General features: G+C 33.7%; 1 protein-coding gene across 1 annotated transcript; it reads right to left on the bottom strand.

Annotated features, from left to right (window-relative positions):
- Positions 1-3,204: 3,204 nt before the first annotated feature.
- Positions 3,205-3,462, bottom strand: K441DRAFT_570879 (uncharacterized protein; the record flags this gene model as incomplete). Its single annotated transcript, XM_067643949.1, has 1 exon — positions 3,205-3,462. A coding segment is annotated over one exon (258 nt), but the record flags the coding sequence as incomplete, so codon positions are not given.
- Positions 3,463-15,796: the final 12,334 nt, after the last annotated feature.

The following is a 15,796-nucleotide window of genomic DNA, read 5'->3' on the forward strand; positions in this document are numbered from 1 at the left end:
ACTATTTATAACGTTATAAAATAAGTACTAATGCTTACCTACTAACTAGAAATACCTTCCCTATCCCTAAAATTATCTACGACCCATCCCTTAGCTTTAGCCCTTATGTCTTCCTTCTCGGTCTCCTTTTCGCTAATTAGGCGTTTACAGTATATAACCTTATATCTCCTAAGGAGCTAAGTAAGCTCTATATTAAGCTAGGTTGTAATAAGCTACTATTATAGCTAAATCGGAAACTAGACGATATTCCCGTGTTCCGCTGGTTAGTAAGGACTTTAAATAGCTAGACTATTTCTCCTAACGAACCTCTTTTATACTCTACCCTTATACCCTAAACTAAAGGGCTTAGGGAGATTACTGGCTTTACTTAGGTCTCTTGCCTATATTCGCTTAAATATAGTGCCGGAAAGGCATTTAACGACAATAGTAAACTTTATTGCGACCAGTCTTTCTATTAGAAGCACTAAAGAGAAATATAGGTAATATTAGCGAGGCTATATAAAACCTAATAATGTAGTATGCCGATATATAAACGTTCTTAAGGCACTACCTATTGTAATATATTACAGCAAATATATAGGCAATTATCTGAGGCCTTTAGCTCTAAGACGTATTAATACAGGCCGCTTATACTATAAGCCGTTTAATTAATCCTTAATAACTGCGGCGGCTTATAATAAAATAATCTTTATTAATTAACAATTATCTTACTATCCGTTCTCTGCTTAAGTAAAGAGAATAACTTAAATGCCGTTTTAAAGGTAAAGCTATAAAATATCCAAAGTATAAGGCGCTTAATGGCGAAATTAATAAGGAAAGGCAATGCTAGCGGTATGTACTTCTTAAAGATGTTAAGGAGGCCTAGGAATAGGAGCAACTAGTATATAATATTAAACTGCAGCTTGCCGGCGTTTAAGTTAAGGCGGAGGCTAGGGTAATAATGAATCCCTATACGGGCATACTATTAGAATAGAAGGAATTAGTTAATGCAGTTATTAGCCTACTAAGTACCATATTTAAAGAGGAGATTTGTTAACGCGATAGGGCTATTTATGCGGTTATATAATACTATAAGGTTAAGGAAGGTAAAATATACCCTACCGCTTCTAAACTTTATAAATAATCTAACGGTTATATAACACTAGTTAAGACGATAGATAAGGCCAAGATTAACTCTTAAGTTAAAGCCTTAAAAGCAGCTAAAGTGTTAGTATATAGTGAGAAGAGGCTAAAGATATATTTCCTTTATCTAGGTAACGAAAACCTACCGATTAAACAGCGCATATATTCGTTTTATACCCTAGGTGATTTTAGTAAATACTTTAAGCGGAAGCACCTTGTGAATATTAGGTAAGGGAAAAAGATCTAATATAACCTCTGTTAGGTTGTTTTGGCGCATAAGATACACTTATAACGGCATACTAATGATATATATAGTACGGTCTTATAGAGCTCTATAACTGTTTAGAACACGGATTTACTCTGTAAATAGTGCAATTCTAGTTTTAATACTAAGGATTAATTACGGCAAGTAGTCTTACTTAGAAAATTTCTTTTATATTTTAGAAGATGGGCTATTTTATACAAACGCTAAAAAACTTTAATAGTAATAGTGGAGGCTAAACGCGTTTACATTTCTTTAAGGGGATCTTGGGCTTTAAGTAAGTTCATTTCTAAATTTATACCGCGTAATCTACCTTACCTACTAGTTTACCCTATATACTAGTCTGCCCTATATCTATCTTATCTTTTAATCCACCTTACGTACTACTCTAACGCCCCTATTATATTTCCTGTATAAGAGGACTTAGGTAAAGAGGTTATCTAGATTACTTTACCTAAGTCACGTCTTCTATATAAGAGGACTTGGGTAAAGTAGATACTAGGACGATTTTCCTAGGACGCTAATTTTCCTAGAAGGATCGCCCTAGGATGCCTATATACCTAGGATATTATTTCTCTTACAGAGTAGTCTTTAAGGACCTATTTTATCCTAAGAGCTTTCTCCTAAGAACCTATATCTCTTAGAAGAATCCTATACTTTAACCCTATTCTAGATATATTCTCCTAAGATTGCAGATTAACAAATTTTATAAATACATACAATGAAATTAGCTGGATATTTAGGTCCTATATTAGCGTACTTCTCGTTAAAGAATATATAAAGGAAATTTTGGGTTATATTTTATATAACTAGGTACAACCTAGAGTAGCATTAGTAGCGTTATATTACCTTACTATTTACAACATTATAGAGCGCAGGTAAAGGCGGATATAACGGCTAAAGGTAGTTATACTTAATTTATTGCCTTTAAAAGAATGCTTTTAAAAGGGCGTGCCCGGAGTAGGTCGGCTATCCCTATTAGTAATAGCAACATTCTTAGCTAATTACTTAGATTATTGTTATTAATTATAAGCCTTAGATATATTAAAGTGGGAAAGCTTATTATATAACTCTAGTGGGTAAAATTCTACCTTGCACTATATATATGCTAAAGGGGATAATAAGAAGAGTTAGCTATTAGTAGAATAGCGTAGATATATTAAGCGAATCTGCTTTATAGCTGCCGTGCTTAATCTAATAAATATACTTTATAGCTATAGTGCTTAACCAGACGCAATTAATATAAAGGCTATTACTCCTCTTGAAATTATCTAGCCTCTAGCTGCGTATTCTTCTATACTTAGGATCTATATGCCAACGATAGTTATATAGAACCTATCCATAAGGTATAGTCGGATCGTTTATACGCTCTAATTTCTTAAGAACCTAGAATATTGTAGTATTAAGCGCTTATAATAGCTATAATTCTTCTTTCTAAAGCAGTTTTATATAAGTAGAACTATACCAACTTGACTACCTATAGCTACAGTTATAGTTATTATCTATTTCTGCGTCTTTTATTCTGTTGAGTAAAATTTCCTACAATTCTGTGCGCATCTAGCTCCTTTGCTCTTTTAGAAGATCTATAGTAAAGCGTTAATACTAAAATTAGGGAACTTTGTATAACACTTATAGATAACCTGCTATAGGACAGAATTATCTAAACCAATGTCCTTATAAGCGAGCGAGAGGTAGCGATCCTTATAGCGAAGTATTATTAAGAGTATAATTTTACTAAAAGCCCGTGCGTTATTAAGGACATATATAACAGCTATAAGATACCTAAGTTCTATAATACCTTAAACCTCCCTAGGGTTTAACTAAAGTGTGCTAGTATATTTTACAGCAACAATATAGTTAAACTTATTTGTAGTAACTGCAATTCCTAAGACCTTAATTAGGTTAAGGGCGTTAGGTATAATATTATTACGGAGATAAAGGATGTTGCAGATAATCTCTAAGGCATTTATATCGTCATCTAGTATTAATATCTCTTTAGGACTATTTACCCTTAAGTCCTGGCCTTTACTAAAGTGCGGTCTAAATATATTGCTAAAGTATTTTAAGGTATTCTTAAGAACAGATAAATAAACTTATATCCTTCTCTTATATAGGCCAATAACGAAGATAATATTGCCGTTTATAGCAATTTCTATAACCAAAGTTAAGGACTAATCGCTGTTCTATATCGTTATACTAACCTACCCAAGATTTTAGTAATGGTAAGTTTATAGAGTGGTAGGGACTCGGCGATAACGCTATTTAACTCGTATTAAACGTAACTTTAGTTTATATAAATAAGAAGATTATAGTAATAAGAAGGGAAAGAGAAAGTAAAGATATTGCAACTAGTTTGGCCTAAGAGGCTAAATCTGAGATTTAGCTGCTGCGGGGCTGTAGCCACTAGGGTTAGAAGTGTTACTACCGCTAGTAGGGGGCGGTTAACCCGTTCTAGCAATAGGATTGCGAGCTTCGCGGTAATAGAGAAGTACCCTATACTGTAGCAGCAGGTTATATACTTTAGTAAAGCTTAAAATATAAGGTTTTATTAGATAGACAAGGTAAAGCACTTAAAATTATTCTAGAGTAAATAAGGTAAGGCCTTTGCTAAGCAATTTAGAGGCCCGTATAAAGAAAAAGATATAGTTATCCGTATAGCTATAGGCCTTAGAACTATAAGCTTGGCTTACTAAATAATATAAGTAAATTATACAGTGATGATTATATAGGGCGTGTGGGGTTATTTCGCACTAGCCGGGACTAGTAAGTGCTTTAATTAGAAGTACTAACTAGGGTAGCAACCTTGTATAAATTTGCGCCCTATAGTAGACCTAAGGCTAATAATAACTTTTTAGCATTGTAGTAGGGCTTTAAGGCTTAGATAATATCGTTTATAAGTATTATAAAGTGGTAAGAGCTTAACGGTGGCGCTATAGGGAAGGCTCTATTGTGCTAAAGAAGGAGGCTCTATTAGGTAAGAAGGCGACAATATAAATATAATTTTTAGGTGGGAGAGGCTCTAAATATTAAAGAGTAGCTATAGTATACTATTTATATAGTATTTTAGAGACTCTTAACGTATGCGTAGATTTATAGTCGCTTAAAGTTAAAGTGCCCCTCTTATTTTCCAGTATAGTGGGTTTTCCGCTAACTATAGAGGGACGTTAGTGTTTTCTCTTATCTTTGCTAGCGTATAATAAATAATTTAGTAGGCCTTTAGCGTAATTATAGACTACTTTTATCTAAATTAATATTAATAAATAGCCTTTTAGGATGGACTACTATTCCGCTAAAGTGTAAAATTTAATATGACGTTACGTGGGAATACCTTTATAAAAGAACTAACTAATATAGGCTTAGCTAGGGCATCCTGACAGATATCTTTGTCCGGGGATGCCCGCTAGCCTATAATATTTTTCTTTAATATAATAGAAGGAAGCTATGCTCTAACTCCTATATCCCGTAAATAGTAAAGTCACTAGTCTTTTAGGTAGTCTTATACGGGGGATTAGGACTATAAGAGGCGAAAGCTATACTTATATAAAAGCTTAGGTATATTAACTACGTCAAAGATAATAATTAATAGGTAAATAATAAGTAAGCTGCTAATTCGGCAAGGTTCCGCTCTAGTAGAACTTTTAAGAGAGTTTACCGCCTAGAAGAGATAACCTTAGGACCCTTAAAAAGTAGGGTAAGCGGATATTCTAATAATTCTAGCGGGCCGAACTAATACTGAGATATAGCATCCGTGGTATCTTATATTGGGGTTTAAAGCTTCTAGGAGAACTATACTTTTTAAGAGAGCCAGTTTTAGGAGATATGCAATCCTAGGAAAATTGGTTATATAAGGAGGGCGGTATAGCGAGTATTCTAGGATTTCTAAGCTCCTAAGAGGAGTTTACTCCTAAACGCCTTATACATCCTAGGGGAACACAGCTCTTAAAAACTTCTCCCCTATAAGTATTTGTCCTGCTCTAAATATATATATAGGAGTTTTATAGCGCCGTAAGACGGAATAATTATTTCTCTTAGGATCGCACCCTTTTTAAAATCGGCTCTTTTAGACTAAGGGCCCTCTATTAAATAAGAGTAGTCTTTATCTTTATTGCCTAGGCTATAGAGTGAACTAGTATAATATAGGTTTAAGTTAGGCATCCTAAGGGATGTTTCTTTCTTAGGATAGCCCTAAATTAACTATAGTAAAGACTCTTGTAGAGATCTCTACTATAACTTAGCTAAGAGTTATATTATAATTAAAGTATCTATTTTCTAATTTATAAAATAAAAGCAATATAAATACTAATTAAATAGCATACTTTCTTATAAACCTGTACGTGAAATCCGTATATAAAATCCGTATATAAAACCCGCACGCGACAGCCAGCTAACTTTAGAGACGGCCACTAAAAACTGGCTAAAGGTAGTAATATAAGAAGCTTATTCAGAGTCGCGGTTTAGTTATTAAGCTATTGTTATCCTCTATGCGCTTACTCTCTTCCTATATACTAGTTCTCGCAGTATTTACTAGAGGCGGCTATCCCTCTTATATAGTATATTTATGTGCGCGGAGGTCTAGAAAGAGGCGCGTTATTAAGAGCGTTAAGTATAAGTTTATTAATTTGGCTTTAGCAGGTGGATATAGCTCTAGAACCTAAATAATAAATATTTATTAGGCTAAAGATGCTTGACTAGCTAGCGACCGAAGTTTATTTAAACTTAGTTATAGAGATAGATTCCTATTAATTATTCTTTGGAAATAGTAAGCCTAAGTAGGTAAATGTGCCGCGCGCTTTTATACCTTTAATATAAAACCTAATATAGTTACATAAACTCTCTTATTAGTAGGGACCTAGAAAATACGCTAACCCTTATATTTTAGGAATCTAGCTATACTAGGTAGTTAGTCATTAAATAAGCCCCAGAGTGTCGCTCTAAGGCTATATACGTTACCATTTTACTAAGATTATTAGTTGTAGAGATACTTAGGCGGCTTAATATATAGTATACCCCTATTATATACCTTGCCCGATATATAGGTAAGGTCGCCGTCAATAATAACAAAGTTATTATTACTTGGGCAATATATAAGATTATTACGCCGTAAGTCGTTATAAACCCAGTTTTTAGCATAGATGTATACTAGCCTTAACCTAAAATCGCTAAGTATATAGGTTATTTTATCAATTCTAAAAGGCCCCTTAAGCGGATAGAGATATTTAAGCTTAATTGTTAATTTAGAGGAGTTAAACCTAAATATCTTAACTACGTTAACCTAGCGTGTACGTTAGTCTTCTAACTTTATAATTTGCGTTATAGTATAACTTATATATTAGCAGCTATATAGAAAATTAACTTTACGTTTCTAGACATTATATACCCATATAAGGCTTTTTGCCGTCTAACTAAAATGTACCTTCTTAACTACTATATCCATATTATTAATACGTGTTTTAAAAATATTCCGTTTTTTCACCGCTTATATTGGCTTGAGGTGTATTATAGGAGTTAGTAGAATTAAATGAATTGTCCTACTGCCCTTGCTATGTGTATATTAGGCTTTCTTAGAATATAGAGATGCGCTTCCGTTAACTATAGTTTTAGTTAGTAAAGGGGCGCCCCTAGTAGCCTAGTAGGCCGTACTTTTTTTAGATTATATTTAGCGCCTATAACTATTATCGGAAATAGGATTACAATTAATACTCCGGTTATTTAAGGTCGCGTTTTTAGTTAGTGGAGGTAATATAAGTAAGTAGAATAAGAGACTATTGCCTAGCTATAGTTTCTAAATGTCATTACTATTAAGCAGGACTAGAGTATTAGAAGTGGCCTCTAAAGTTAGCCTTTAGGTACCACTCACAGTAATAATCCTAGCTTGTTTTACTATAACCTATAAGGTAAGTATAGCGTAATTTAGATTAGGATAGAGTTAATAATGCTCCTAAAAAATCTAGTAGGTCTATTTGCAATCTATATACTTTAAGCAGATATCTAACTTTAAACCTAAGCTAAGTAATATCTATGGTTTTTTAGTAGGCTGCCGTATAACTAATATAGTACAAGGGATAAGAATAACTATATTTAGCGTACGTATATATTTAGCCTAATACTTATACACCTCTTCGTCCCCCTTAGTATAGGCATTACCGTCATTGTCCGCTTCGCACTTGGAGATACTTGGAGATAGTATATATACGCGGTATTTAGGGCTAGCCTCCTATAGCAGAGTACGTAGAGGAGACGCGAGAGGCATTTAAGTAATTAATAATGTAGTAAGGGGTAGTAGAGTAATTAGGAGAAGAAGATAGAGGGATTATACGCTATAAAGCAAATTGGTATCTTTTTAAACTCTATCTCTACCCTTAGCTACCCTTCGCGCCAGTGCTGCCGCCTATTACTACCCGTTTAATAGCGTGCTTAAAGCGGAGAAGATTAAAAACTTTAAGCACTTAACACTCCTCTATTAACCTCCTTTAACTATTATAACTAGCCCGCCTTTATCTCCTATCTCGTAAATAAATATATACTTAATATAGTAAGACAATAAAGAGTATAAGCGAGAGCTACTTAAGCCTTTAAATATAACTACTATACCCATCCTTAATTATAAAGAAGCCTTAGTAGTTTTCTACTAGACTCCTAACTATAAACGCAGCACTCGCTTTAAATAAATAGCATAAGATATCTTCGCGGAAATAGCTTAGCACGCTAATATATATATAGCCTAAACCGATAAAAGTAATTTTAAAGATAACTATAAAAAATACCACTTGCTAATATCTCTAAAATAATAGTATAGGATAATGGAATAGGATACCGCACCTATAACTAGGGGCTAAAAACATCACAAACCGAGAGAAAAGTTAAGTTGTATTACTTGTTCTTAAGCAACAAAAAAGTTAGATTGGGTTACTTATTCTTAAGTAACAAAAAAGTTAGATCGGGTTACTCGTTCTTAAGTAATAAGAAATTTAAACTGGACCGCTCTTTCTTAAGCGGCGGAAAAGTTAAGTTTAGTTATCCGTTCTTAGTGCTTTATATATTATCTCTAAGTTAACGCTTTAACTATATAACTAACCCACTTATCTAGATTAGATATTAGGTTTCGCCCCTAATAGGACGGAAAAATTGCCTCCTTAATCTTATATCAGCTTTAAAAGTTCTTCCTATATCTTATTTACTACCCTCTAAAGGCGGTAACATAAATCTCTTTAGCAATCTATTAGCGCTAAACTTAGCATCTAAGGACATAGAGGAAAAATCTACGCAGAAACTTTAGGCTGTTTAATCTTAGCTATAATAAACAGAATCACTACTTTAATCCGCTAAGGTGAGGTACACTACGGCTAAGCGCAAAGGCGAAAACATTAATAACTATCTTAATACCCTCCGCAAGACCGGGACCTATTATAATTATAACGCCGAGTTTATATATTATATTAAGGACAGTACTTATCCGTTTAACCCTAATCCTAATTATATACTTTATTACTTAAAGTGCCGGTGTAAGTATAAGTAAAGATATATGGCTTAGGAAATTAGCTTAGGCGGGAAGTTATTATATAATACTTCTCTTCCTTTCTCTATTTAGGTTAATCTAAGAAATTTAAATGTATATCTCATCTATAGTCGATTTATTTAAGCCCTAGTAAATATAAAATCAATTAGCTACCTAATATATTACTTAAGAACTTAACTAATATATAGAAGAAGTAAGAATAACAATTATCTAAAAGGATTGGTTATGATTAATTAGACATACTTTTGTTACCGCTACGTTAATTAATACTACTTAATTATTACCTGTATTAAGACATCCTACAAATTCGGTCTAGAATTCTTTGGTCGCAGTAATAGCGTTCGTTAGATATTGTATAGCAACTATATTATTTATCCTATCTATTTAACTTAGACCTAATATTTTATAGAGGCCGTTTTCGGGTTTAATAACGACGTAGGTCGGTTAAGTAGTTAGTTACTACAGATACTCTAACCCAGGCGTGCTATTTTAGGACCGCTTTTAACCCCCTACTTCTTTTTAGTAATGGCGGCCTACTAAAAAATATGCGGCTAAAGAAATCCATTCTAGCCGCGTTTACTTACTCCCTATAACTACTAAGGCGCTATTAGTATAGTTTAGCATTCTCTATTCTACCCGCGTTTACTTATATACTATAACTACTAAGGCATAATTAGCGTAGTTTAGCATTCTCTATTCTACCCATATTTACTTATAAGCTATAACTACTAAGGCATAATTAGTATAGTATATCCGCGCTTAAATCGCAGAATCCCTCCATTACGTCCTTAAATTTATACCTACTCTCTTACTTCTCTAGTCTAGCGAAAGGATAAGATATATTACTCCATAGCAGATAAGGTTGGTAATTAGATATAGGGATCGCTAGCTACGGCGTAGGATATTAGGGAGTTTTATATTAATGTATAATTCTAAATATAGAATATAACGGGGAATGTAGGTTAAAGATAATAAGTAATATAGATAGTTGGATTTATTAATATAATAGAAGTAGGCGCAGCTAAAGCATTATATTTTTATATCCTGTCGTATAGTGTGGATTACTTTATTATACGAAATTTCTAAACTAGGATAGGCTAGACTTATAGTTAAATAAAAGAAAATAGCCATTCTTATAGTATATGTAGTTAGGAAAAATAGCGAATTCACTTTAATAATCTAAGAGACTTAACCTATATATAATTCCTCTAAATTATAGACAGCGATCCGTACTACTTAGCCTAGCATTTTTTTACCACGCCGCCGCCTTATACCTCCCTTAGAGGAAGAAACTAACCCGTTATAAACCGCATTTTAATTTCCCTATTGTCTTTCTAGGAATTTAACTCCGGAAAGGGTGGGTGGCCTATTAGTATAAAGTAGATAGCTAATCCTAAGGCGAAAATGTCGGTCTTTTAGTTTGTATTTATTGGATTTAGATAGGGCATAAATAACTAGACACCTTTAGCCGAACTACTATTAAGGAGAACTATATTATTAGAATGTAGAAGCATTCCTTAGAAGTTATATAGTTTAATATTTAAATTCTTGTTAAGGAGTAAGTTATTAACACTAATATTGTAATATAAGACGCCCTTTTTATAAGTATAAGCCAGAGATAAAACTGCCTTATTCGCTCTTGGGAGTATTATATTCCGCTTTATAGTCGCCCTTATATCTCCCAAACACCTTTACTAAATAATTACTTATTTTTATACGGAATGGACTAAAGTAATAGTTATTTACTAGCGCTTAGAGGGGTAGGAAGCAAGGGACGCCGCGGCTTAATGCCCTTATTATTCCGTACCTTTTAAGCGTTAGTAATAATTAAAATATAAGTAAATCCTTATACCTCTTCTTGTCGCGGAAATAAGATGCCCTAGCGCTTATTTTCCTCTAGCTATCTATTTACTGTCGAGTGGATATAATCCGTAGGGATAGTAATACACTTAAAGGCTAGAGCTCGCTTTACGCGGAATCNAAGCACTTTATAAGTGCTAAGGTGCTCCGGATTATTATAGTTAAAAACAATAAATACTTTCTCCCCCTTAATTATGCCGAGGACACTAGTAGAGCGATAATTGCTACCTATAGACTTGATTAGAGGCCTTATAAGAGAGCGTTACTAGTCTTCTAAGTATTTATTAAACCTAGCTCTTAAATAGTAGATAATGCATTAACTCTGCCCGCTTAATATTAAAGGAGTGTTTATTATAGAAAATGTAAGTATAGAGATAGAGAAATAATTTAATGATGTGTTATAAGCTGAACTATAATCTAATAAAGGTAGGGAAGGACCTTCTCTCTTAGAGGTGCCAAATTATATAAGTAAGCGAAAGTAAGATAACTAATTAAGCGCAAACCACCTAGTGCACTATTACTCTTCTAAAGTTTCCAAAACGCTAGAATTACTACTCTCTAGCGGGGTTTAAAGTTGTTTAGCTGCTATACATTCTATATAGTCTTTAGGGACTTTAGTGTCTCTACTCTTATCATATATAATATTTAATCTAGTGTAGTTACTATTACAGCTATTACTCGGTGCTTTTATTCTAACATTATAGCCGCATATATAATACTGCGTAAAAGCCACACACATAATTACCTAAGTTAAATAATTAGTACTCTTAACGGTTATACTAGAGTTATACTAATAAGCTAGCTAGTAGACCCTAACTAATGACTTTCGGGAGGATATTGCCTGCGGTCCTCTTTAATTATTAAAAGTTAGGCGAACAAGTTTATAGGATTTTAATTAAATACTTATAGGGATTGGAGAGGATTTTCCTAAGGAGTATGCTAAGATATAATTATAGTAATTTTATAAAGAAAGCTAAAGGCTCTTTAGTAACTATAAGCAGTTCATATAGAGAGTAGGAAGGCGATACTATTTAGCCGAATGCGGCTATGGCTGCCGCAAGTTTGGGTAAGGATTAGTAAGATTATACCAATATATACTTATACAAAGGGCAAAACTATAAGGCTAAGTAAGGGCACGTTAGCTCCTAGTGTGGCAACATCTAGTAAATATTAGCTGACAACCGTAATAAGTCCCTATAACTCTAGTAACCTCTAGCTACGCCAACTAACCTCAGCTAGCCTATATGATTTTATAATTATAGCTAATGTATTGCCTAGTAGGTTAGCAGGTTAAATAGAAATACTAGCACGTATATATAGCACGTAACTTGCGGTACTATACTGTGACTTATAGTGTAGTAGCTGGTTAGGTTAATATATTACAATTTATATATAAGAAAGTGGCGTTTTACGGCTACGGAAGTCTCTAAGAACACCACACGTGGCTAATCCCTGTGATAATCCTATATTTTCCTTATACTTTTTTCCATCACAATTATAACAGTTTACTACTGTAGCAGGTGTTATAAGGATATATTATTAACTAGTTATTCTTTTAGAATTAAGGTTAAATATAAAGCTAAGCCTTATAGGGTATTGTTCAGTGCCACCTACTACTTAGGCCACCGGTAGATTATTTTACCGATTTACTATAGAAATTTTAACTTAGCACTAACCCTCGCGGAGAGCCGCTATATATTTATTTCTCTCTTTAACTTCTTAGTTCCTAAAGCGTTCCCCCTCTACGCTCGAAACTTTCCTAAATAGTAGACTTATAATATTTATAAATTATTACCGCTTATTATACGGCTATTAGTCGTGTTATACTCCTCTAAGTGTATTAACCGTTGCGCTTTATCGCTATAATAGATATACTGCGATTAGCGATAATTAAAATAAAGCCTATAGGATACGGGTTAGATGTGTTCCGTAAATCTACCTAGTTACTCTTTTAGGAGCTTACCGCTTCTAGTCCCACTACGGCATTAGATTAAGTAGATTGTAAAGGTAAGGTAGCTAGATTAAACGCAATACTCTACTAATAGACATAGTCCTTTAAGATTACGCCCTTAATCTTATATTAGCACTATAAATCCTTCCCGCCTCTTATCTACTACCATCTAGTAGTAGTGGAAAGAACCTCTTTAGTAATATCTCCTAACTTAACCTAGCTATTAACACTAGGGATTTTAATATATAACGGGTTATACCTCTCCTCCGTATAGTCCTTAATAATAAGCCTGATGGCGTTATCTAGGACTAGGTCTACAATATTATTACAAAGTTAGCGCTTATAACCGTCGCTAAACTATTAACACCTTCCCTATCCAGCCCTCTACGTACTACATCGTTTTAGTAGACGCCTTAGTTATTTAACACTAGGAGTTTCGCAGACATATCTAATCTAAGGAGGAATATAGATCCTATACTTAGGAGTAAAGTAGAGGATAATCTTATAATTAATTATCCGGACGTTCTCAATACGTTTTTTAGAAAGATCTCGCAACTTTATAAGGTTATAGCGGCGGTATTAGAGAGCTATAAGTTATAAAGGAAGTAGATAAGAATGTTATAACTTACTACGTACCATTAATCCCTTATATAAAAGAGCTATGGAAAGTAGTTTTTCTAAAGGGAAAGCAATGGCTAAGGGAGGATTGACAGCTCTATTCTTATATAAAGTCTATTTTCTAGTAGGTAAGTAATAAGTTAGATACCCTAGAGTAACAGCATTTAATTAGATTAAGTCGCTTGTTTTCTACTATACGGAATAGCTATATAATATAAATTCACTTCTTGCTTCTAAGTTATTACCTACTAATTTTTGGTTATAGCTAGCTATAGGCCCGTTTTAGTTCCTATAGTAGGACCTATTTTGGGTACCTAGTCTAAACTGCTTATAATCTTATCTAGCTATAGCTAGAGGCTGTGCTTATAGCGTCTTAGCGTCTGCTAACTTAGTAGCAATAACTATTATAACTTCATCTTATAGGTTTTTAGGAAATTTAACGCCTCTTATATAGTTATAGGTGTACATTTAAGATTAAGGAATAGAGAATGTAGAGTAAATAGGCAACTAGTGACTAACTGTCTTAGGTATAGCGTTATAGCGGTAACGCAATGCCGCTGCTTAGTATTTAGCTTAGCGCGGTTACCAACTAAACTGTACTAAAACTTCTAGACCACAATTAATTCTCGCAACCACCGTTTAACTTTGTAATGCGGCCTTTCTAATAGCATAACACACGGCTATGTCTATATCGCAGGCTCCTCTAAAAGAATATTAGTATATTATACCGCCTTTAAGCTTTATAGGTATACCTTAACGCCTCCGCTAACTAACGAGAAAGCCTTTACCCAAGCTTACTAAGTGATCGCGCTTTTTAAGGATATCTAAGCTGGAAGATATATTAAGGAACACCTATAAACGGAATTTCGGCTTATATAAGGAGAGTATAATAAGATAGAGCGTTAGCTTAGGCGAGATAAATTGCTATTTAAATACGGTATATATGCTTAAGGAATGATAGGAATAGCAGCTAACGATAGGGATTAAATAGATATAATTACCGCGGAGGAAGCTATTAACTTATTGTTTAGATACCGACTAGCGTATATAAGCTCTTTATTAATAGTGTTAAGGACGCGATTTAAAGTCAGCTAAAAGCAATTTGCAGTAGATTAGACAGGGCAGCCCTCTTTATATAGAAAGTACGCCTAGCCTAATTAACTGAGATATATTTTCTACTTAATAATACTCTACCTAGCATAAAGTCGAAATATAAGCCGGACGCCTCCTTCTAGCACGATGGTGCTTAATACCCTGGGGTTATAATTAAAGTCGTATATTTATAGAAGAGGAAGAGGTTGGGCCGCCTAGCGGAAGACTATCTTCTGGACTTAGATGCTAGTGTATAGGTTGCTGTTGGCCTAGACATTAAATACAGTAAGAAAGGTTCGCGTAAGGCGACATTGTTAGTATAGCGAACTTATATATTCTATACCAACAATAGGAATTAATTGGGGGTAATTTAAGAAATAGAAGACGAGGTATATACCTCTAGTTTAAGGCCAATATTCTCACATTACGGTGTTCTAAGATTCTAAACTAGGCATTTCGCAACAATAACGAAAACCCTACTACTTACCTAGGCCTATAACTTTAACTATCCGACTTTGCTTATAAAGAGCTAATAGAGGAGGTAATTAAAGGGGAAGGTTAAGATATACTCTTATCTACTTAAGAATTATACCAATACCTTACTACTATAGAGGATAAGATTTAAGGGTAAAGAGTGCTTATTAAATACTTTATTCTTTCTAAAGTTAAAAAGCGTAAAAGATCTAAAACACCCCTAAAGAGGATGGCTTCTAATAATAAAGCGAGGTATATTAAGTAAGAGGAAAGAGCCGCGAAGCGTATAGTAGACAATAATCCTAATTATAAGGATACGTTAATTAAAAGCTTATTAGAGTAAAAGTATAAGACTTTAGTTGCCGCTTATAATTATATTTAATATTATATATTTTAGTATTAGAATATATACTATTAGCGCATATTCTTATTCCTTAATCTATTATAAGATCTAATATAGTTGTAATTCTTAACTACGGAGCCTAAAGTTAGCTTACTTAATTAGGATTTTTTACGCCATTTACTTAAAAGGAAAAGTAAAGGTTAAAGATAGGAGCGAGGAGGTTTAGGGGATTGCGTAGACCCTAAAAATGGAGACTTAATTTAGGCTCTTAAAACATCCAAAATTAGGACCCTCTTAAAAGCTAAAAATAGCCCTTTATTTACACCTAAAACTAAATACTTAATTTTTAGAGCTTACTTAATCCCCCTCTTTTATTCTCTCTAAGTTTAGGCAGTAGTCTTAAATACAACTTACATAAAACGGCGTAGGGCAACTTATTAAAGCGTAAGCCAATAAGGCTTAGCGAAGCGTGCTAACCAATTAAAAGCCAAGAAGCTGAGGACAAAAATAAATCCTAGCGATTTATCTATTTATGGAAGACCTTGCAGTTCCACTTCC

This window comes from Cenococcum geophilum (assembly GCF_001692895.1).
Source record: "Cenococcum geophilum 1.58 unplaced genomic scaffold K441scaffold_33, whole genome shotgun sequence".
In the NCBI taxonomy this organism is placed as follows: domain Eukaryota; kingdom Fungi; phylum Ascomycota; class Dothideomycetes; order Gloniales; family Gloniaceae; genus Cenococcum; species Cenococcum geophilum.